The 22,036-nt window shown below is 40.2% G+C and overlaps 1 protein-coding gene across 2 annotated transcripts in view; it reads right to left on the bottom strand.

Moving 5' to 3' along the window:
- Positions 1–22,036, bottom strand: part of PDE6D (phosphodiesterase 6D) — a 39,817-nt gene that overhangs the window by 5,474 nt on the left and 12,307 nt on the right. For both annotated transcript variants that reach the window (XM_082319216.1, XM_082319217.1), the window contains exon 2: positions 3,443–3,531. In XM_082319216.1, coding sequence (XP_082175342.1) covers positions 3,443–3,531 — 89 coding nt within the window. The remainder of the gene's footprint in view (positions 1–3,442; positions 3,532–22,036) is intronic.

The following is a 22,036-nucleotide window of genomic DNA, read 5'->3' as shown; positions in this document are numbered from 1 at the left end:
TTCTGCAATTTAGTAATTACATTTCTTTCATCCCCAAGACAGACTGCCGAGAATGTTTGCTTTAATATTGTAAAACTACAAAATAAAAGGTTACTTTTAATAAAAGTAGGACTGTGTAGTCTTTAAACCCCTGATCTAAGAGATTTTAATTGATATGCATACCATCAAGCAGAAAATGTAATTGAAATTGTTTATTTTAAACTCATTTTGCTTTTATACCTTTTTTTTCCCATTAAAAAGACATAGGAGAAAGAAGTTTGATTCTCATCCGTTAGGACCATTTTAAAACATGCTGAAATGCAGGTAAGCACAGCCTTTATCCTAAATTTAGTACTGCTTTTTGTTAACCTGAGGATATACTATATCTGCACATTTATTTCAGCACTTATTTAACTAACATACATTTAGTCAGATGCTTAATTCTGATTAGATTAGAAAGTGACGAATGACACATTTCTTATTTACTAAGCAAGTCATTTTGGGTCCAACTGTGTTTAGCTAGAAACTGAAATTCAATTAAAATATCTGTATCATGTTTTCATATAGTTTAATAAAACCACCTTAAATATCTGGGACATGTAAGAAAGCAAGCTATCTTAGCCAAACTTCTTTTATATTTCAAACTATATCTTTTCTTAGATAATGAAAGGATTAGTTGTATTTGCTGGCTGTGGTGACCGGGAACAACACTGGGGATTCTACAAGTGCTAGACCTCAGCATCTTACTCCAAGAATTGCTTGTAGATTGGAAGAAACCAAACTTTATGGATTTGCATGTCCCCGACTGCCTCCCAGTTTTGAATGCACTGTCACTGAATTGAGCTGACTGGGTGTATGGAAAAGCTCCCGCTGTCAAAAGCTGGTTTAGATGGTTAATTCCAGTTTCAGGTGCTCAAGCACTGATTTCCACTACTTTCAGAGGTTTAATGTTAGGACTTTGGCAGCAATCCAATACCACATTAATATTCTTTTCATTTAATCTAAGTGGTAATAGTAAGTTTAGGTAGTAATACAGTATCATGATTTGAAACTTACGAGTTCATTTTTTAAAGAAACCTGTACTTAAATCAAATAGAAGTCCTGTTTAAAAAGCAAATAGAAGTCCTGTTTAAAGGAAATATATTTTATTCACTCTGCTATATATTTGATTCTTTGTTTGCTATGTCTAGACTGTGATTTGCCCTGAATGGCCACAGAACACACGCACACAAGTACTATATAATGACTCTGAGACACACATGGCCTTCATTTTAAAACAATTATTCTGACTGTTTGCCCTCACTGTTTCTGTTGCAGGACTGTACCGGAACTGCATTTCCCCATACCTTCTTTTAATTCATAGTCCTTTGTTGGACACCTCTCCCCTTTCTTTGCCTATTTATTGAGAATAATCTATCCATCTCAGTCTTCTTTTCTTGCTAAGCCATACAAGAACGGCTTTTTTCCACTCTTCTCCTAAGGAAGACCATCCTCCCATCCGTAATCTTTTCAGTGGCTTCTCCTAATAGCTCTTCTCTGCACCTGTTCCAGTTTGCTGCCATCCATCTTCTAGATGGATGACCGAACTGCACACCAGATAAGGTCTTAACAATTCCTTGTACAATGGGCATTAATCTCATGCCAGAGTATGCTTTAATTAATTCCCCAAGCTCCTCTGAGGGAGGTGAGGGTTCCTGTTTTGTATGTGAGGAAAACCTGAGACACAGTGAGGGGATGTGATTTGCCAAAGTGAGAAAGATGGCAGGAGGGAAATGGGGCAACACAAGAAACCCTCACGAGACACAGCTCCAGCTGTCCTCTCTGCCCCAAAGCACACCTTTCTGCGGTTTGCATTGAACCAAGGCAGTGCAACAGGCTGTTGAGACAGAGTGAAGTGGATTCAAAGACTAGCCATGCATTCAAGGAGAAGCTTTTGAAGCACAAAATCTGGGAAGACTGGGAATACTTTTGGCTGATTTTCTTCTGCTTTCTAAAGCCTGATTCCTCATTTCTCCTAGGCCTCCCATTAGCTGCTGTGGGCGTGCCAAATGTTAGTTATATCAAGGAGGCAAAGCATCACTAACCTGCAATTTAAGAAATTTAGCATTGAATTGATGAATTACCGCATTTCTTTTGAAAGTTGTATTTCAATTGCTTTCCCACAGGTGTATTTGAAAGAGCTGGAATGCTTTCCCTTAGTGTAGGTATCTTGTATGGTAAGCAGGAGTAAATACCTGTTAAGACCTATCGGCAGAACTATTTGCTGTTACCACTGGTATGAGAATGGAAGTTCAGGTTAGCAAGGCTGAAGGAGACAAAGCTTGGAAAATACTCTTAGTAACCACTGAGTCACAGCTTTGCTTTCCTCTAGGTCTGACCTGCAACTTCTGTTCCTGGCATCAGGCCCCTCTTAAGCTGAGGCAACCTACTACTGCTCCTAATAATGAACCCTCGTCACAAAGCAGATGAATGTCGACTGGGGACCAAATGAGGAGAAGGCAACTCATTTCTCTTGCACCTTAAGCTGGCTTTGAAACCAGGTATATTGCTGGAAGACTACTGGACTCAGTGTTTTGCCACAGATCTTCTGTAGGCTCTCTGGGCAGAGAAGGATCTTTATACACTGCTCGCCTCCTTCAGACACAACAGATTTTTCCAATTTATGGGAGAGGTAAGTCCTAGTGGTGCCAGGCAGAACTCAGTCCTTGATGTTTAACCAAAAATACATCAATGTCACCAGCATAATTAAATGATCAAGTTCACTCCACTTACTGGAGATCAGCTATGATACTCACATAATAGCAAAGCCTTCAAAATTAATTCAGTGAGGTCAGACTCTTCACAGAGCCAAAACAAAGCTCTTGGCAAGGGACGTTACCTATCACAGTGCTTTGTCACAAAAGGGGAAGACTAAGGGACAGTGAAGTCCTCTGCTCCTCAGCGAGGACAGAAGCAGAAGGGCAACAGGCCTTCCTAGCAACGGCAGAGGGACAGAAGAGCAGAGCAAATGTGCCATGTATGCCATTTTAAAGCAGAGGTCAAATGTAGTGCAGGAGAATGTTAGGAGAGCTGTGGCCAGGCAAGGTAATATCCATATGCTTCTTCCCCACTGGTTCTCCATTTGAGAGACCTTGACGAAACCCTGTTGTTACACTGAGAAAAGTCAATATATTTTTATACTTTTCATTTTGGAACCAACAGTTGACCTAGCAAAGGTTGGCCACTCATTCCTTACCCAGCTGCGCTCCCTTGCTTAGCATTGTTTGACTTGTCCCCTTTGCCAGCCACTGACCCACTCCCACCCTTCTCCACGTGTCCCGAGGTTATTGTGGTGGAAGCCTCTGAAGGTGTGAAGTCACAGCCAGGACATCTGTCCTTCAAAGCAGGGGTACGCTCGCAGCTCTGGTGACCCAGACGTACAGCACCACCCAGCCCCAAAATGCACAGTAAGGCCACACAGTACCTTCATGCTCCACTCCTGGTACAGACAAATCTTCTGTTCCTTGCCAGAGGATTTTCCCTGTTTCTGCATCCCGAAGGTTCATCCAATTTCTGATTAGGAAGCAATTAAGGAAAACAAGCTACCTACATCCCTAAATGCTGTGTCTACTGTTCTTTGCTAAGCCTTGAAAGAGGCTGCTCCAGCTGAGTTTCAATCATGTTTTCTGATTCTCAGGAGGCCAAGCAAAAGAGATGCTTTTTCCCAGAAAATAAATGAACAAACCAACCCTTGACCAGAATGAATGCAACAAAAGTTGTATAGTCACAGATTTAGTTTTCACTTCAGGCTGAAACTTGTTAACCTCATTTATAATTTTCCATTGCTTCTAAAGGATAAAGGCAATGTCATTGTGCTGCAGAGAAGCAAGAACATTACTAACAATAACAGATAATTCTACACGAACAATTACCGTTCTCCAGCATTTGAAAAATGCGAGAAAAAGAAGTGCTTCCTATATAACATAAGAAAAACACCCCATCAGGCTTGTTTTCCTAGTTTACAAAATATTAATATCAAGGGTTGTTCTATTGCTGTTGACCTGGTAACTGCCACTCATGGGAATTCTTCAACTGCTGAGCGCTAAGCAAAGAGAGATCCTCTCTTTTCACTCTCAGCAAGTGAGGCTGTGCTAGCTTTCAAAAAGCCCAGATCAGCGAATTAGTCATTAAAGTTATAGGCAAGTATGAAATACTCACATTTTCAAAGGGACAATTAATAATGGTCTGAAGCACACCTTTGAAAAATCTCTCCCATAACGTAACTCAGACATTGACACCCCAGAACAAGGAGCCTGCACACCCGCCGATGCCATTTTGAACAGGGATACAGCCGTCAGTGAGCCCGAGGCCCCGCAGCAGCCTCCTGCTCCACAGCTCCAGAGCGGCTCTGAGGAGTCACCGGCACAAATGTAAGCAGCCTAAATAGAGCGGGATCTGTGAGATAAGGCCACACAAACCAGCACCTTTCTAGGTGTTTCCTTTTGCTGGTTTATGGCAGTGCACCCTTCGTATTCAGGACTTCCTAGAGAAGATCCTGGAAACTATGTGGGAGAAAGAGAGAGACCAACTGCTGAAGGAACTGACTGGGGAGATAGAGTAACGTAAGAGGGACAATATGGACCTTGACGTAGGTATAAATAGGAGCTGTCAGAGATATGCATATTGAACTCATCCTCTAACATACACAGTTTCCAGGCAGACTCACACAAACTCGTCACATTGATCAAATTTTTCCAGAGCTCCAGGAAAGAAACAGATGCTTTAGCAAATTTTGCATTACAGGGTAACATTTGTTTTAAAATTACGTGTGTGGAGGAGGGAAGGGAAGATGGCTGCTTCAGCGCAGATGTGAGGAGCCTTTCCCTTCCTGAAGGCTGGCCAGACTTTCCATGTCCCACTGAACGGGCAAGGGGGAGGAGAAAGGTGGGAATGCATGCACAGGGTCCGTTTACACAGGCATGGCCTTACAGCTTCCAAAACTTAGCAACAACTTGGAGCACGGGAAGAGGGAGCGTAAGGCAGCCTGCTCATGTCCTTCTAGCCTTGTTCTGTAACACAGAATATCTACCACTTGTTCTGGGATTAAGGCAGGAGGAAAAGGGGGGGTGGAGAAGACAGAAAGCATCATCCCTGGAGGGACCCATATGCCACCTCCATATCCTGGCAGAAAGCTGGAAAGTGGAGATCTCTCCCCAGCTACCAAACCAAGGGAGACGGGGACTGCAGGCAGGCAAGTCAGAGAGAGAAAATGAGGAGCAGCATGGCAAGAAGAACCCGCAGCAGGGCTGGGCACTTCACGTGGTCCTGGCTGGAAAACTCCGAGTCCGCAGCCAACGCAACCCACAGGATGGAACCGCCCCAACCGTAATTTAAAATGTCCAAAAAAATCTACCATTTTTAGATACATCTTCCCGCAGACAAATATACAAACTAGCCAGGGTAAAGCTATTTGCATAGACAGCAGTGCGCAATCTATCAAATGCCATGTACGAGGGAAAAATAACAAATGAGACAATCTGAGCATCTCACTGACAAATTCATTTATCTTCACAACACCTCACAACGCAAACACTCTTGACTATTAGCAGTACAGTAATTCAGTAAATTTGGCACTTGATTATCAAAAATCTATATTCCCTTTAAAAAATGACCCCCTTCAGAAGTATTTACTTGCTACTTGTTTGCTATCAATATCAGTGGGAATTACGAGCTCACAGGTCCGGCCGTAGGCTGTGTAGTGCCAAACTGAGCAGTAGACAAGGACCTCTGAACTGGAGATGAAACACTAACCAGAATAGCAAACCCAGCATTGCACAGGAACTCATCCAGCCTCCCAAGTGCTATACCAGTACTCTAACGAATAGACCATCTTCCTCTTTCCTTGCCATGCCTTGTCTTGCTTTGTCTTACCTTCCTGTCTCTCCTCCCTTATCAATTTTTGGAGTATTCTGAAATTACATTTGCCATTGTCAGAAGTATTACATTAGAAGTGCCCTTCAAAGAGTAACGTAGCCTCACAGCTTCATTATTATCCTTACTTGAAATACATAGTTATAGAGTGATAGTGACCTACTATTTCTGGTGAGAGAAAACACTACTGTAGGCTACTGACCTCTGTCGCCTCTCCCTGTAAGGATTTATCCCTCAATCCAGTCCAAGAGAGATGATACAAGTTAGGTTGCCATGCTGAATAATGCTAGATATGTTAACATTTGGGGCGTTAAGACTTCTATAAAGTGCCACCAGACTTTATTTTGTATTGATGTTCCACTGTAAAAGTAAATCCATGCAGGACAGCCTGCCCCATGCTTTGTATTCTGACTGTTAAATTAAAGATGAAGAATAAATAAAAAGCTGAAGACTATATCCCTGCTGATGAGAGCATGCAGGTCAGCAATACGTGCCACAGTTCCTAGAAAATATCTTGTATTTAAACAATCTGGACATTGCTAACCCATGTAAATTCCATATCAAATGAATAACGGTTTAGTGTCAGTGTAGCCAAAGGCTTTCTGGCCTAGACAGATGCATGTGCAAGTTCAGGACATGCTTTTCCAACTTCTGCAAATAAAAAAATGAAATCAAATTGCTAGTCAGAGTGTATACACAGAGTTAAAATATGTGGATCCAGACATATTTTAAGGGATCAGAATGCTCTAGCCAGTTAATAATTTTTTTCCCAGTAACTAAGCATTATTAAAAGGGAAGGACAAATCATCAAATCTTAAAAAGTGCACACACACTATCCTCTTCTATTGGAAAAAACACTTCAGGCTCAAGAGATTAATTCTTTTAAAAAAATAAATGTTTAAAAAGAAACAGGCATCTGAAAAAATTTCCTAAGTCAAAATCGAGATCATTTATAAAACTTAACTGTAATGGAATTACAAAAAAAATGGCAAAAGCCATCACAAGTGATTTTTTGGCAAGGGAATACCTGACAAAGCAGCAGCTGTACTGCTTACCTAGTTAGCAGCTTATCACACTATTTCTGTCATCTTGGATAGAAAGGCTGGTATTAGGACATACCCCAGAGTGAAGAAAATGAAGATCTTGAACCAAACCCACACACACTGTTATCTTCTAATGTGTTTAATTGGTTTAAGATTCTTCCATCCCAGCATGAGAGACATTGTTACTAAAAATAAAAAGTGCTCCATCTTCTGAGCAGCAGTGGAGACCTGCAAGCAGGATGAAGAGGGCATTTTAAGTATTATTGAAAAGGAGAAAGTAAATTAATGTAGGTTTAACACAATTACTCTTTTTGAAGAGGCTCATGTCAAGCCACCTGGCAGGGGTAGCTAAGGAGAGCAAGTAGAGAGCCAGGCAGTTACAGCTTTGTGAAGTTAATATATGTGAAAAAAAAGAAGGAAGAACAATAGTATATTCCTAATTCAGCTTCTCATTCTAAAATCACAAGAACACTCTCACACCATTAAATTTTCATTCTCCTGGATTTTGTTTTTTTGGTAGGAAACAATGTCTAATTTAAGACCCATGAGATCAGATACTCTTCAATCCTGAAGGCAAGGAAGTATTAGGTAGAACAGCAGAAGGAAGGGTGTACTGTTGATCTATTTATATTCCACCACTTATTGGGTCAGCAAAGTCTTACATAAAAGCTTTGTAGTAGCTGGAATTTGACTTGCTTTATATACATGACATGAATTAGCTTCCTCACAGACCTACTTTGCTTAGCCTGATGAAGCGAAATGGTTTGTGCATTTCTAAATCCAAGTTTTGTTGTCTTGAATACCTCTGATCTCAGAACAGAAATTCTTTCTTTTTTGTATCTGTCATAGACATCACTTCTTTCAAACAAATCAAAAAACACATACTTATCTTTAAGTGCTTTAGCATTGCAAAAGATTCCCATGTATTACCACACCAGTAATTAAGAATAACCTTGAAGGAAGAGAATGAGTACAAACAAAATTAATCATTAAAGTAGTATGGAGTTAAAGAAATTCTGCCCCAATCTCCCTGACTATTATTCATATGTTGTAATGTTTAGTACTTTTGGAATATCTCAAAGGCTGCAGCAAATGGTAGGTGTCATTTCTTCCATTAAAATGGTCCATTTTTCATTTTATTCCTTGCTGTCTACACCATTCTAAAACCTTAGGAACTGCTGCAGTCTTATCTTTCATAATAAAAGTAAGCCTAATGTTCATCACCACTCCTGGAAGGGAAGGTCTTTCATCATCTTTGCCAGCTTTTTTTTTTTTTTGTACATGAAATGCAACATTAAGGACAGTTCACTACATGCTAGGTGCAAATGGGATCCCAACAATTACATGTTAATAAGAATTGTCCTATGGGATAAATGACACAGAGAAGGTGGAGAAGGTGGAGCTGAAAGCCCTGAACAATTCAGATTTACATTTCTGTTGCAGACCCAGAAAAGCTTCTGATCTGAACTGTGCAAGTTTCACTCCTGATTTTACATTGTCCGTCGTGAAAAGCAGACACAACCAGGCACTCCTGACATGGACGAGCATGTTACTTTAAAGAATGTTACAGGTAAGTAAAGATCAAGCTTTAGGGATTATATTTTTATCAGACATATTTTCCCAGAAGAATATTTGCATCTCAGTTGTTTCAATCCAGTCTGAGGAGTAAGGATCAAGATAAGTTATGCAAAATAACTACCAAACCACAGGATTACGAAGTAGACCACCCAAACGGCCTTATGCTTCTACTCCACTCAGGCCATTCGTTCTCTAATCTTTCCAATCTCTAATCTCACTTTTTATTACAACTCCCAAATCCCTCTTCCACAGAACTCCTAATCGTTCGCTTAAATTTAAGCATACGCACAGACATTCTGCTGAATCAGGTCCTAGAGTTCACTCTGTTTGCACTCAAGAGAAATGCTGCTGTCTTTGGTGTTTCATAAACCACAAGTATACATGTTGGCAGTGTGTTACGAGAGAAGGAGTCTTTCCTCCTAGCCTAAGGCTGAAATTCAGTGCAAAATCATATCTGAAGGAACTGAATGAGCATCCATCCGTTCTGTCTAGTAATAGAAGTACCAAAACAAACACACAAAATAGAAGCTATTCCTCAAACGTTACGGGAGCCTTTGAGTATAGCACTGTCAACTTCTGCTTTCAGACAGCAGCATGCCCTCTTGGGTTCCAGATCAGTCAGAAAGCATGCTATGACAGCTCTTACAGGAGCAGGTATTTTTTAAAACTCTGCTATTATAAAACAACTTTCCTGGAGTGACGCGCAAGATATGGGTTACTGTGCTTCTCCAAATGACGGGAGGTGCTGGGTACTGGAAAGGTGCTCTATTAAATCCTCAAATGGAAGGAAGCCAATTATCCCTTCAAAGCACTCCTGACACTCCTCTACTCACTGTGAAAGAGCCTGCTTTTAAAGTCTCCTGCACAGAACAAATTGCTGTGCAACAGAAGCCAGGGAGATCCACAGATTAATGTGAACCACATGACAAAATGCCGCAAAAGTCCTCAGCAACCAAAAAAGTAATTTCACAGCAAGTTATGTAATCAGGAGGATATATGTAACAGCTATAGCATCATAGCCATAAAACCAACACAACATCATATACTCGTGTACTTTGTACTTCCCTTTTTATTTTCTCCCTGACATCTTTGCTTGCAGATGCCATCTATACGGATCTTATATCACCACATATTTTCACCTAACATCAGACAGTCCTGGATTAAGCTGTTCTTGGCCTGTTGTTGGAAAGACAGTCAAACATATTACTGAATACCATGTCAACCTCACCTTGACTGTAATAGAAAATTATGCTAACAGGGCAGAAGTTAATATTGCTACATTATATCCTATTAAGTAGACCTCAGATAATTTCTGCTATGCAGCAAGGCTGGTCCTGTTGTTAAGCTACAGTATTCATTACTACATGTCACATTCTCCCTGTAAGAACTTAACAAAGACATTCTCTGCACCTTGGGTAACCGTTTTGAAGATGAGCTATGTTCCCACCATGAAAGTATTTCCTGCTTGCACCTCTTAATATATATTAGCTTAGCAGGGCTCACCTTGAGGCACACCGCAAAAGTCTACAACAAAAATGCAGCATAGGTCAATTCGTAGTCAGATCAGCTGCAAAGTGATGCTAATCAAACTAGAGAAATGCAGAAGCCATTTAACCTGGCACACTTTGGAAACACAGTAAAACCACGTCCAACATTTGCTAATAAAAATTTTATGCAGACTATTCAGTTTAACATCTGTGCCTTTCAAACAGTTTAGGTTGAATAATACAATTATTAGTCACTCTTTTCATCAAAACGGACAATTACCATACATCTCTACTCCATAGCATCCTAGTGACGTCACGTAGCAGAATAAGGCACAGAGTTTGCTTTCAGTTAGTTTACATTTAATTTTCGCTCTTGTCAATTTGCTGTCTGAAAATATTCAGGGTGAAATCTCTCCAAATCTTAAATATTTAAATCAGAATTGGTGACACCTGTAGTAGGCTTAACAAAAGCAGCTACTTGTACAAAAACAATGAAGATGATGGAGAGCTCCTAGACTCTGGAAAGAGAAGTGTCCAGCAAGGGCAGGCAGGGTGGGAGAACGTGTTTTGTTTCTTCAGTAATACACAGCAATATTGCAAACTAAGCCATTTCACTGACTTTTCCTCTCTTCCTCAAACCAAAGGAGCAAGAAACAAATGGACGTATGTTTTGAAGGAAAGGGTTACAGATGTACTGAGATGAAGCTAAGGGTCATCAGGAGGGAAAAAGGTAAAAAAGAATAAATTACAGTGGTTTGCAAACAGCTGAACGAGGGACAGATGTAGATACCATTGTTTCAAGATTTACCTCTCTGTCCAGATGAGTCTAATCTTGTAGAAGCTTAACTCTCTTACAGGTTCCAGCAATTTTTGTCACTGCTGAGCAACAGGAACCAATTTAGGCATTTGCAAGCAACCATTGATTTCTTCAGACAAAAGCAACAATATGTGACGTTCCCCAGCAGCTCCTGCCTGCAGCAGATGAGAAGTCTGCCCTGTTAACCCCGATGTACCAGCAAAGGCTACACAGACAACGCTTCCGCAGCACATGCTAGGCACTTCTCTAGGGACTAAGTTCAACCCTAAAAAGACTAACCACTTCTAAGCTCCGAAAGAAAATACCTAAGATTTGAGATCCCTAACAACAAAAGTTAAAGCAAAAATCAAAATGCACTTGTGGTGCATAGAATACAATGTTGTTTAAAGTGGGAATAAGCTCCGAATCAAATCAACACACACAAATCGCCAGCTTATGGGGCAGGTTCTCCCGTCAGAGGGAGCAAGCTGCTTTCTGTGCCAGATCCGTGGAAGTGCTTTGTTTGCTACTGTTAGAAATGTGTTTTGTTTCCTCTAGAAACAGATGTTAAAATGGTTCCTAGAACCAGATAACAGTGCCAAAATAAAAGCAAGCTGAAGCAATGTGGTGGTTTTATGCTGCTTTCTGCTGCCTATGTTTTTTAGGCTTTTCTTTGGCTGCTCTGAATAGGCTTGACAGAATTCCTTTATACCAATGTCTCAGCAGGAAAAACAACATGTGATCACATCCGCAGATCGCTTTACATCCTAGGTAGTAAAACAATCAATAACTTAGAAAAACTCATCATTGCTTGCAGGACCATCTCAGAAGCATGAATTGCACAAAGAAAATTATTTTCTCTTTTCCAGTGCAATAACGCTCAACTCCTCCCCATCTTCCCTGCATTATAAATGGATCTCAAAAATTAGCATGTTAGAAAAGCTTGAGCTCATGCTAAGAACCCTTTGAATATTAACATAATTAATGTCATCAGTAATACTGAGTTTGCAGAAACAGCAGGTGAATCAATGGGAATGATGTATTCATCCAAGAAAAGAATGTGACCTTTAAAATCCATAGGGCTTTATCAGAACGCAATTTTAAAGTGGGTTGCTTGCAGCTCGGTGGAAAGAACAAAACTGAACGTAACTAAGGAGAAAGCTAATAAAGCCACCACACATACAAGGGAAACTAAAAATACAATTGAAACGTAAAGCACTGGGACCTCTTTACAGAAGGTGACCCACCTATATCAAAAGGTGAGGCAGCTCACAGGACAGCTGGGGAAGCCACTCCAAGGAACGCCACGATGAGGGAGAGGAAATTAAAAGAACATTTCTGCAACTTAAATATGGCTGGATAGAGACTTTTTTTATCCAGAATGCTTAAAATTAAGTTGAATGCTTTAAACCCCAAAACAATTTGGAATAAAAAGAGTGCGCGATTCAGTTTGCCCACTTTTTAATTTTAGCACATCGAACAATTTTCCTTTCTGCAAGTGAACGCTGAAAGTGATTCAGCAATTGAAACAACTTCGTTTTGTCTTAACTACTTCAGAACATTCAATCATTTCAACACATCTGAACTATTATGATAATATTTCAAGGTTCTCAGCAATAAGTGAACTAGCGGGAGTTTCATGGAAATAATCTATCAAGGAGTTCTGGTGAATAACTTCATTTTCATATATGAGGTTGTAACCAGAAGCCCTCGGAGGAATTTACCTCCCTCTAAATCATTATGGCCTATTGTTCTTTGCAGAGTTGAAACGCAGGATGTCACGACAGTCATGCAACAAAATTAGCTTTAACGGAATGAGGTATTTTGAACGTCTTTATTTTATATCACCACTCAATTGTTTTAAAATATGCATTATGTTGGCTTGCTTATAAAGGAAAGCTTGGCTTGATTTCATGTAATTTTTGCAATACTGTAGGAGTGGATTTTTTTTTACATGTCTAAAAGGATCTTCACACTTCCCCATACTGACAGGGCACAGACCCGAGCAGACGAACAAAGACTTCTTTGACCAAATTTTTAAATGGGATAAACATGGCTGCTTAGCTGGCGTTTTCATATAGTTTCACTTGAATGACCTGTAGCCTTGTGTGAAGTGTGGAAAAAAAAACCTTAAAAGGCTTTAAAAAGGCGGTTTTATGTAGCACTGTTTGTGGCCAGTCGATGCCTTTGTTCCTTGAAGGCCTCTGCAATAATTTCTCTATTGAGCGAAGTGATGTTTATTGAAAATGGCATAGCTGAGCATCAGCAGGTTCCCCTGCTGTTCGGTTTATCTGTCCTCTGAACTCCAAGCAACATCTCGGTCTGAAAGCGTCCCCCAGTAAAATAAGCAACTGACAACACAAAAAGCCTAGATGACTGCCAACTGCCGGTGCTTATGTTGTGACTACATGCTTTTTCCCCCATTAATGTTGAATTTCTTTTTTTTTTACTTCGCCTCATGTCTCTTCTTATAGAGCTCTCTAGCACACCAACCTATTGAGCTCCAAAGACTACTTCCGATAATCCATAGATTTATCAGATTTGTGTATTTTAGAAGAATATGTAATTTCCTGGAGGTATTCATATATCATGTACCTCTAAGAACAGATCTGCAGACTGGAAATTGATGGGAAACAGGGCTTTGGCACGAACTCATTCACTGCGCTACCAGTTTGCACAACTTCATACCGTCACTATCATCTACCTTGGGCTACTCCAGACAGGAGACAAATCCTATTATTTAAGTAGAAAGATAGGATGTCCCACTGAATAGGCAATACGCTACAGCTCAGTGATGAATAACTTAAACAATTTCTAGTACTACGCTGTACTTCAAAAGCTTCAAATAATGTTCTCAAAGTAGCTTTTTAATAACTGCATGTTGTAGAGACTGGGAAATAAGCATGAAGATTTGCCCACAGCCACACAATGAATCAGTAAGAGAAGAGGAAAGAGATCTCAGGAGGTGTTTGGCTTCAAATCTTGTGCTTCAGTAGACAATACTGCCTCACTCCTTAGACAGCCAGGAACTCTGCTCTCTAGCTAATGGAAACTCTTACTCTAACTTGGAATGACTTTGCAGTAGCACAGATTGCTGCAATCATGCTACAGAGCGGGTGCCAGTGGTTCCCTTCAGTCAGTGTTTTTCTTGCTTTTGGTGGTTTCTCATTCACCCTAACTAGAAAGCAGGGTGGTTCTGAATCACTGCCAAGGATTGCTAATGGAAGTGGGGGGCAGGAAGGGAAGGAAGATGACTGGTTGCAGAATTAGAACTACTTTTTAGTGTCTAAAATGGCATGTTAAAGCAGGACAAAAAATAGATGTATTAGCTCTGACAATAGAAGCAAAATGCTTCCAGCTAGAAAAAAGAGTAAATCTCTGAAACTTATCAATAATATTCTTGTTCATTAAGACAACTTAAAAACACCAGAAATGTAAAATAGGAGAGTCATGGGGGAAAGTACCACATTTATTCCTTTCTTGGTTCATTTTAATTCAAACAGAGTTCCCATGCAAATGCTTAATTTCGTTTTCTTTTTTCCTTTTTAACTCTGGAGACTCAAGCATATCTTGAGCTCAGAGAAAGTGCTTCAATGAAGTCCATATATGGGTCATGCTTAATATCACAGGTTGTTTCTTTGTTCATTTAAGACAAGTAGTCAGCTAAGTTAAAAAATCTCCCCCACTCTAAAAATTAGAGATGCCCCTGATACGTGGTTTCTAACATGCTTTTATATACAAGGCTTCCTTCCACAAAACTTCATTAGGTATAAAAGGGAGCCCAATGAATGAGTGGAAACACAGCACTTTTTCATGTATTCAAATTGTCCTCAAAATTGCCAGCTCCGGGAACTGTAGCAATACTTTTGCAAAACGTAGTCAGCAGTTCATCTGAAAGGACAAAGTCTTGGGACAAATGCTATGGCTGTTCATTGCTGGCAGGGATAGGCAGGCACCATTTTGTACAAAGTGCCCATCCATTTTGTACAGAATGACATTCAGAGATTATCGACTAAAAGACTCTTAAGAGCTGAACCAATATAAACATATTTTGTTTAAGTCCAAACAGCCTGATACCACCTTCACTACCATCAGCACTCTCAGCTTCAGACTCCTTGAACACAGGCAGTCAGTGGTCGAGCCATTAGTCTAAATTTCAGTGAAAATGCCAAGTCTTGAAGCTGTTTGGTTAAAATACTAAAAATAAACTCTCCGTGCTAGGCAGAGTTGTGCTTCCAAAGTGAATGCCACCCGACCAGCCCTATTACAAGGAGCCACGAATGGACCCATAACATTGAGATATTCGCTTACACTGTTTTGTAATGGAACTGTATTTTGGGACTAGCTGTTTCCATATCCAATGAAGCTTCCCAGAGTTGGATTGCAAGCAGGCAGCCACTACGGGGAAGTGTCCACCCTGCTGCATCTTGCCTTGTTTCCTTTTTCATTACATTCTTTCAGAATCTGTCAGGATCAGAGCAGAACAACGTCTGAGCAGTCCTGGAATAAAAAACTTCTGGAAAAAGGCAGTAAGTTCCAGCAGCAAGCTTTTCCTAACTTAACTTTGCTTGAAAAAGTTTCCAGTAGTTCCAGCCTCACCAGATCCAGCTGGGAATAGGCAAGGACTCGTTTTTTCTCTCGTATTGTTTTTATTCAATTTATTAACACATACAGTTTAACATTTTAGCGGGAAATCTTTCAAATCTTAGATATCTACCTGCAGTTGAACTCCTAAACATCGGGCTGCCATTTTTCCTTTCACAAAATCCCATGCAGAAACATTTATATTTGTCTTGATGGATCTCCTCTATTTTTGAAGGATGTCTGAACATATCTGATCAGATTGTTCCACGTAGGCCAATTATAAGGAGAAACAGCAGACCTGTTAGCAAAGACGCACACTGTGACTACACAGCTGGCACCCAGATGGAGATAATCAGCCTGGACAGGTCTGGCAGTCCCTGCCCAGAACAACTCCGGTGTTTTAGCACTGCACACCTCAGCACCATGGGCCAGGAATACAGGCTAATGATAGCGAGACAGCTCTGCACACAGCCAGCCCAGATCTAGCAGACCTTCAAGTGTTCAAGCTCCCTGCTGAGCCTCACCTGTGAAATTCTGAGCTGCTTTGCACTTTGGGAGTCACTGCCCTTGTCTGCTCTCTCTACCACAGGAATAACTTACTGTAAAAAATGTCGGCTGCTTAGTTGCACAAATAGGTAAAACAACATTTCAGAAAAGGAGGCAGATGTACTTAGAAAAGCCTCAAATGAGCTACTTAGACATCCTGCAAAATGGTAACTGAACCTTACTTAAAGTTAGAAGAAACAAACCTATGGGGAAGCCAGTTTGTGTGGAGTGCATTTTAGTTCAACCAAGATGAGCTGCTTGGCTTCCTAACACTTGTTCTATTTATTCCTCTACTACAATCTTCTCAGTGTGACGTCTTTAACGAGGAGATCACAACATCCCCTATACTGGCCAGGGAGATTAAGCAACACACACACACACAACGAGAAAGCAAGAGTCTTTGAGATTTAACTCAAAATCTATGCTAGTTTGCCATAAAGATTTGACATATAAATGACTGAATAATGTTAATCTTCCCCTACTATTAGACTGTTGTTATGAGTAGGTATTACAGGATAAAAACAAACCATTTCCTTTTGAAAATAGATTTCTTGATCACTATATAAAAGATGTCTGCTGATTTTCCCTAGGGTATCTTATGTTCTTGGGAGATTTGAATTTAATGGTGGATTTGCCCATGCCGAGCTGGCACTTAGACCACAAGCTAGGGAACAAGGGGTTTGTTTTTCATTTTCATAAAGCTCAATAAACACACTATTCCCTACTAGAATGTCAACTGATACACAATCAGAGCAAAGTCCATCTATTTTTGAACTGACCAGTAACAGATTTTGTAGCATTTCTTTACAAGATTCATTGGTATAACAAGGATCCCAAGAACATAATGGAAGTAATTAACCTCTTGTTTCTATGTTCACATTCATAAGAGACTGCTTTAGGGTGAGAAGCAGGAAGAAAGAAAAGAAGATCACAGTTGAAACAAAAAGAGAGAATTTATCTCTTGTCAGTAGCCTGGCCATACCACAAAGCAAGTACACAGAGCAGCAATAAATTAGGTTTTTTTTACAGAAAAACTAACCAACAATCTTAGCTAGAACTGCATAGCTGAATGCTCAGATGTGTGGCATCCAAACAGCCTTTCATTTAAATAAGTCTGCTTTAATTGCTTATTTTCTATCTTTTTCCATTGTAAGACAAACAAAGATGCCATTGAGGATGCATCTCCCCTGATAAGGCGATCAGAACATGAGCCCGCAATTACAGTAATATTTTGCATAAAATGGCTTCCCTGACATTTATTAACCCAAAAGAGCTCTCATTTCAAAAGCCACTATTTTACTATGCTGCCATCCTCAACAGTGCAAAAATTCTTCTGGATTCTTTGTGCCTGTACTCCAAGCGGCTCAACTGGGCTTCCTCTCTTTAGAGAACCTTCATTTATTCCATTTCCAAGGATAAAAAAGGCACAGTATGGTAGCATCACTGAACATCTAGCAGTTCAACAACATCTGGTTCTTCATACTGCCATTCCTTTGGACTGCCGCCCATGTCAAAGATCAGCACCACCTAATTCACACATACAGGACGCACGTACTACCTAGGCATCTACATTTGTAAAGCCTCCTATTCATCATTCCTGTACTGCCATAAATTAACATTAAGTAGGTGATCAGAGCGTTCACAAAGGAAACAGTCCTGCTAGCTTGGTTACCTCTCTCAGATGGATACTGTTTACTCAAGAATTTTACTGTAATCTCTGTTGGCAAAAAATATTCCATGCAAAACAAATATATATTCCATCTTTTAGTGGATTCCTTTTTCTCAGTCTTCATTAAAAAAGAAAACAACCCCAAACCAAAAACTTGTAGCAGTTGCAGACCCACAAATTCTGCAAAATAAGGGGGAATTACATGTGAGTCCTCCTAGACTGAACTGTATGCCCCTTAAATATCCGCTGGGGAAACACTGTTCTGTGGAGAACTATTTGTAAGAGAGGTAAGGTGCTTTCCGTGAGAGCGTTCTCACACTGATGCATGTACTGAAAGAAGAGAGAAGAAACAGGTTATACCACAGAAGCAGCCGCCTCCCTCCTCTCTACCAAAATACCCCTATTGATGCAGAGCAGAGAATAGAGGAACACGTTAACATGAGATAGTGGAAATCTGGATAGGAAAATCAGCGGTTGTCTGCAATAGTTTAGTCCCAGTTTTCTTTTCAGTTGAACTAAACAACTCGGCCATTCAAACTCTAAATCATTAGAGAGAGCTAATTTCAAGAGCAAATCTCTTTACAATCCTGCTTGTTCAATGATGAAAAAGGTGCAGCAAGTATGTCAAGTGACAGACTCACATAATTTGTCGACATACTTACACACTGAACATGTCCTAAAGGAGACGGGTCTTGAACACAGAACACATCTTTTTTTTAATCCTAGTTGAGTTAGCTACGCTTTAAGTTTGAAAACCTCTTAGCTTCCAGGATAATTTTTACCTAGCATTACCTACACATTTCAGATTAAATTTTATACTTAATCTTTATTCAAGGTGTCAGTGGGAACGTTGCTTCCTGTTCAATTTTTGGTGTAATACAGTAAATTGATTCACCCCATTAAAATGATACGAAAAGGATTCTACTTGTTGGAGCTATAACTAAAACAATAAAGCCTTAACAAGAAGCAATGCTTCCACCTATGAAGAAAAATGACAGATCTTGAAAGCAATCTCGGAAGCCTCTTGCAGAACTCCTCTGTGATTCCAAAATTCCTTAAATGTAAATTCCAGAATCTCACAGCTTCGATAGTAAGATTATTCTATGTCACCTGTTATAAGTAAAGCTTTCTTCAGTCATCCTCTCTGAATTAAAATGAGAGCACTTGTTCAGATCTACAAGAAAAACTAGATCCCATTTGCACATCTACTATTGGGAGAATTTTTCTTCTGAAGTTCCACGCTATGTCCACAAACATTTGTATGGCTGATAAAAACTACTATACACAAAATAAATAATATTAACTTATTGGCAAAGCAATCCTAATCAACAGTGATTTCTTCTCTCAGTAGCAAGCAGCATGAAGAAATCTGAACCCAGGGAAGTGAATACAGAGGCTCACAGATCAACTGTATGGGATCAGGTCTGTTAAGGCCTCCCTGGGACTTATAAGAACATTTACTCTGCCGGGTCAATCTTCCTTGATTCAGACACTGATTAGATCCCAACAGAAATGATGAGAAAGTGATATCCACCTGCTTTTGCACAGTAATTCACTCAATACCTGTGATTTTGTTCGGACACAACATCTGTTAACTCAATGGCTTATCTGTAAAAGATGGCACTGATGATGTTAGTTTGAAGAACTGCTTCTGTATATCCTAAGACCTCTGATAAGCAGGTTTGCCTTCACCTTCTCTTTCAAAGGGTACTAGATGGATCTGTTAATGAATATGGCACACATAGTTTTGTGTCTTCTTGAAACACACTCCTCTCTTCTCTACATAGTGTGTGAGAAAGGTGCAGTCTGTGGCTACTTCCTGCGTAGAACAAAAGGTCCACAACTTTGCTCTGACTTCCAAAAGACTCAGACTCCCTGGACTTGGACTCCTAGGTATTCCAAAATACCCACCTTGGCAAGGAAAACCCCACACCAAAACGGTGCTATCAGTGGACAATAAGATGTTAGGAGAAAAAAGGAGCATATTAGAATTTGTGTATATGACATGACAAGTCAACATCTAGAGCCATATTAGCAAGGACTGTGACACAGGTCCTTGAACATCAAATCTAGCAACTGGGAGGGACTGTCATTTTTTAAAATCTTCTACAGCAGAAAGACTGGCTAGCACAGAGCCTAGGAGTACAGATTTTGTACCTTTGAAAGATTTCTTACTTCTGGTTAACTGCCCAAAGACTGGAAGAGGCTACAAGCATGCTGCATTATTACTGGGGAGAGATCCTGTTCTGAGCTGGCCCTTAAAACTCCCCTCCATGTACTGGAGGGCAGATATCCTTAACTCTGGATATCCAAGCAACAGCAGCTGCCACAAAAGTCTTCAAGAGATGCAAGTTTAAAGAATTCTCAGGTGGCAGTTTGTTGTTCTCCAGCAACCTTATATATTTGGCGAATGTTTGGTACATGAAAGTAGCCATCTTTCATATCAAGAGCTTTTCACCCACCTCTTTCACATGAGGGACAGATAGTTGTTCCTAAAGAGAAAGTCCTGCCCTTGACTTTTTATATTTCTGATAAAGCTGATGTTGCTTAGCCTCTTGCTCTTCCAGGGAATCAGGAAAGAGCAGAAATAAAACCGTCTTCAAGAGCATACGTTAACTTGTACTGCTGAGAACAGAAACTAGGCCAGGGGAGATTTCAGAGTTACTGTCAAGTGAGGTATCCACCTATACAGAAGAAAGCAAAAAATCATCATTGAAAAAGACTGTTTGTAAAAACTCCTTTTAGGGAAAATCGGTAGCTTAGTCTTCACAGAGACACGTCTTGATAATAGAGAGGCCTGTAAAAGAGGAAGAATTCATTTGTGCGAAGGACTTTAGGGACTCAGGGATTTTTATTTGGCCGTGGAACCTTTAGGCTGTCTGTTAGCACTCCAAATCCCCATCAGATCAATAAAGCCTGCAGTCATTACGTCTGATAGCTCCTACCTTCCAGGAAACGAGCTTGTGAGTTTTATTCTCATTGTTAATGGGCAGGTGTTCGCACCACCAAAATCAACGGTAACGGAAGCACTTAGATTCTTGTTGGCAGTCTCAGAAGAATGAAAGGTCAAGCACTGAATTTCTCTTGCATTCACACACTAATTCTGTCTAAACTCCCCTTGCTCTACCGGAAGAGAATTTGTTCCTCAATACCTCATCAACACAATGTTAATTTTTAAACGGTACCTTTCACTAGCAATTGAATTAATTAGGAGTTTGTCAATGCATAGGAGCCAATCCAGATTAAGGCATGGAGTGAATTTAGAGTTGAGCTAACTATCCCTTATTTAACCCTTGCCTGGGTGTTCGTATTCTGCATCAAGAAAGTCCAATTCCAAAGCTTTGAAGTGACTTCTGTGATTCAGAACCGGACACACTCATCCTGGGATAAAGGTATGCAGAGTGAGGAAATCAAGCAGAAATAGTTAAGCTGGAGTAAATTTTAAGCATATAAACCCTACGGTTTTATCTAGATTAGAGCTTTTTGCAACAGCATAGCCACCTCTTCTTTGACGCTGGGGAAGAAAAGTATAGACACTGCTTTATCTCAGTGCAGTACATTTACAAAGTGTAGCTACATGCGTTTAAAAACTGCTGGCACCGACAAGCTCCATATTGCCCAAGCCAGTTGGCATAAAGATGGTGTGTATTCCCTCAGGGTGGGATTATAGCTCTGTATGCTATTCAGGAAAATAGGCCAGACAATTGAACTTCCTTTTCCAGGTGCGCTCATATGCCCTCTCTCACACGTAATGCTAAAAAACGACAAAAATGAATGAAATCCTGAAAAGATACTCTTTACATAGCTTTCAAAGCAAATGCCAATTGCAGTCTTCAGGGAAAAGGTGAAACAAGTGCTGCTACTGCAGTACATCTGCTAATTAGTCTATAAGGATTTGTGTTTATGACAAGAGTGAAAACTAACTAGTGCAACAGAAGCAATACCAGCTGAACACAGTTCTACTGTTTTGTTCAATCTCATAGCAATACTCAGCATATCTGCCCTGGCATGAATGTGACACTGGAGTTGGCAGGGCAGAAGTCAGTTCTACTAAAGGCGGTTTACTCAAAGGGCTTCAGGCTTTTTTGAACCTCTGCACCTTTAACACTGCCCCAAAATATCTCACACACGGTGTATCCCTCACTGTTTCAATCCAGTGTTGTTCTGTAACCAGGGATACATCTAGAGATCACCACAGGTTCTCGGGGAAAGCAACTCAGTATCCTTGAAATGTAATTAGAGAATCACAACAGGATTTAATCTTATTGAGATTTTATAGTAAAACAGTATTTAGCCCTGGCACTAACACTCTTCACTTAATAAACAAAATAAAAATTCAAATCAGCCAGAGAAACAGCTATGACAAGCACTTTCATGAAGTCCACAATGACAAATGCCAGTCTGCTATTTGCTGACGCGGCACAGCAGGGGAAGAAGCCACCCT

The sequence above is a fragment of the Platalea leucorodia genome (assembly GCF_965183815.1).
Source record: "Platalea leucorodia genome assembly, chromosome: 8".
NCBI classification, from domain to species: domain Eukaryota; kingdom Metazoa; phylum Chordata; class Aves; order Pelecaniformes; family Threskiornithidae; genus Platalea; species Platalea leucorodia.
This window is presented reverse-complemented; position numbering and strand designations above follow the sequence as displayed.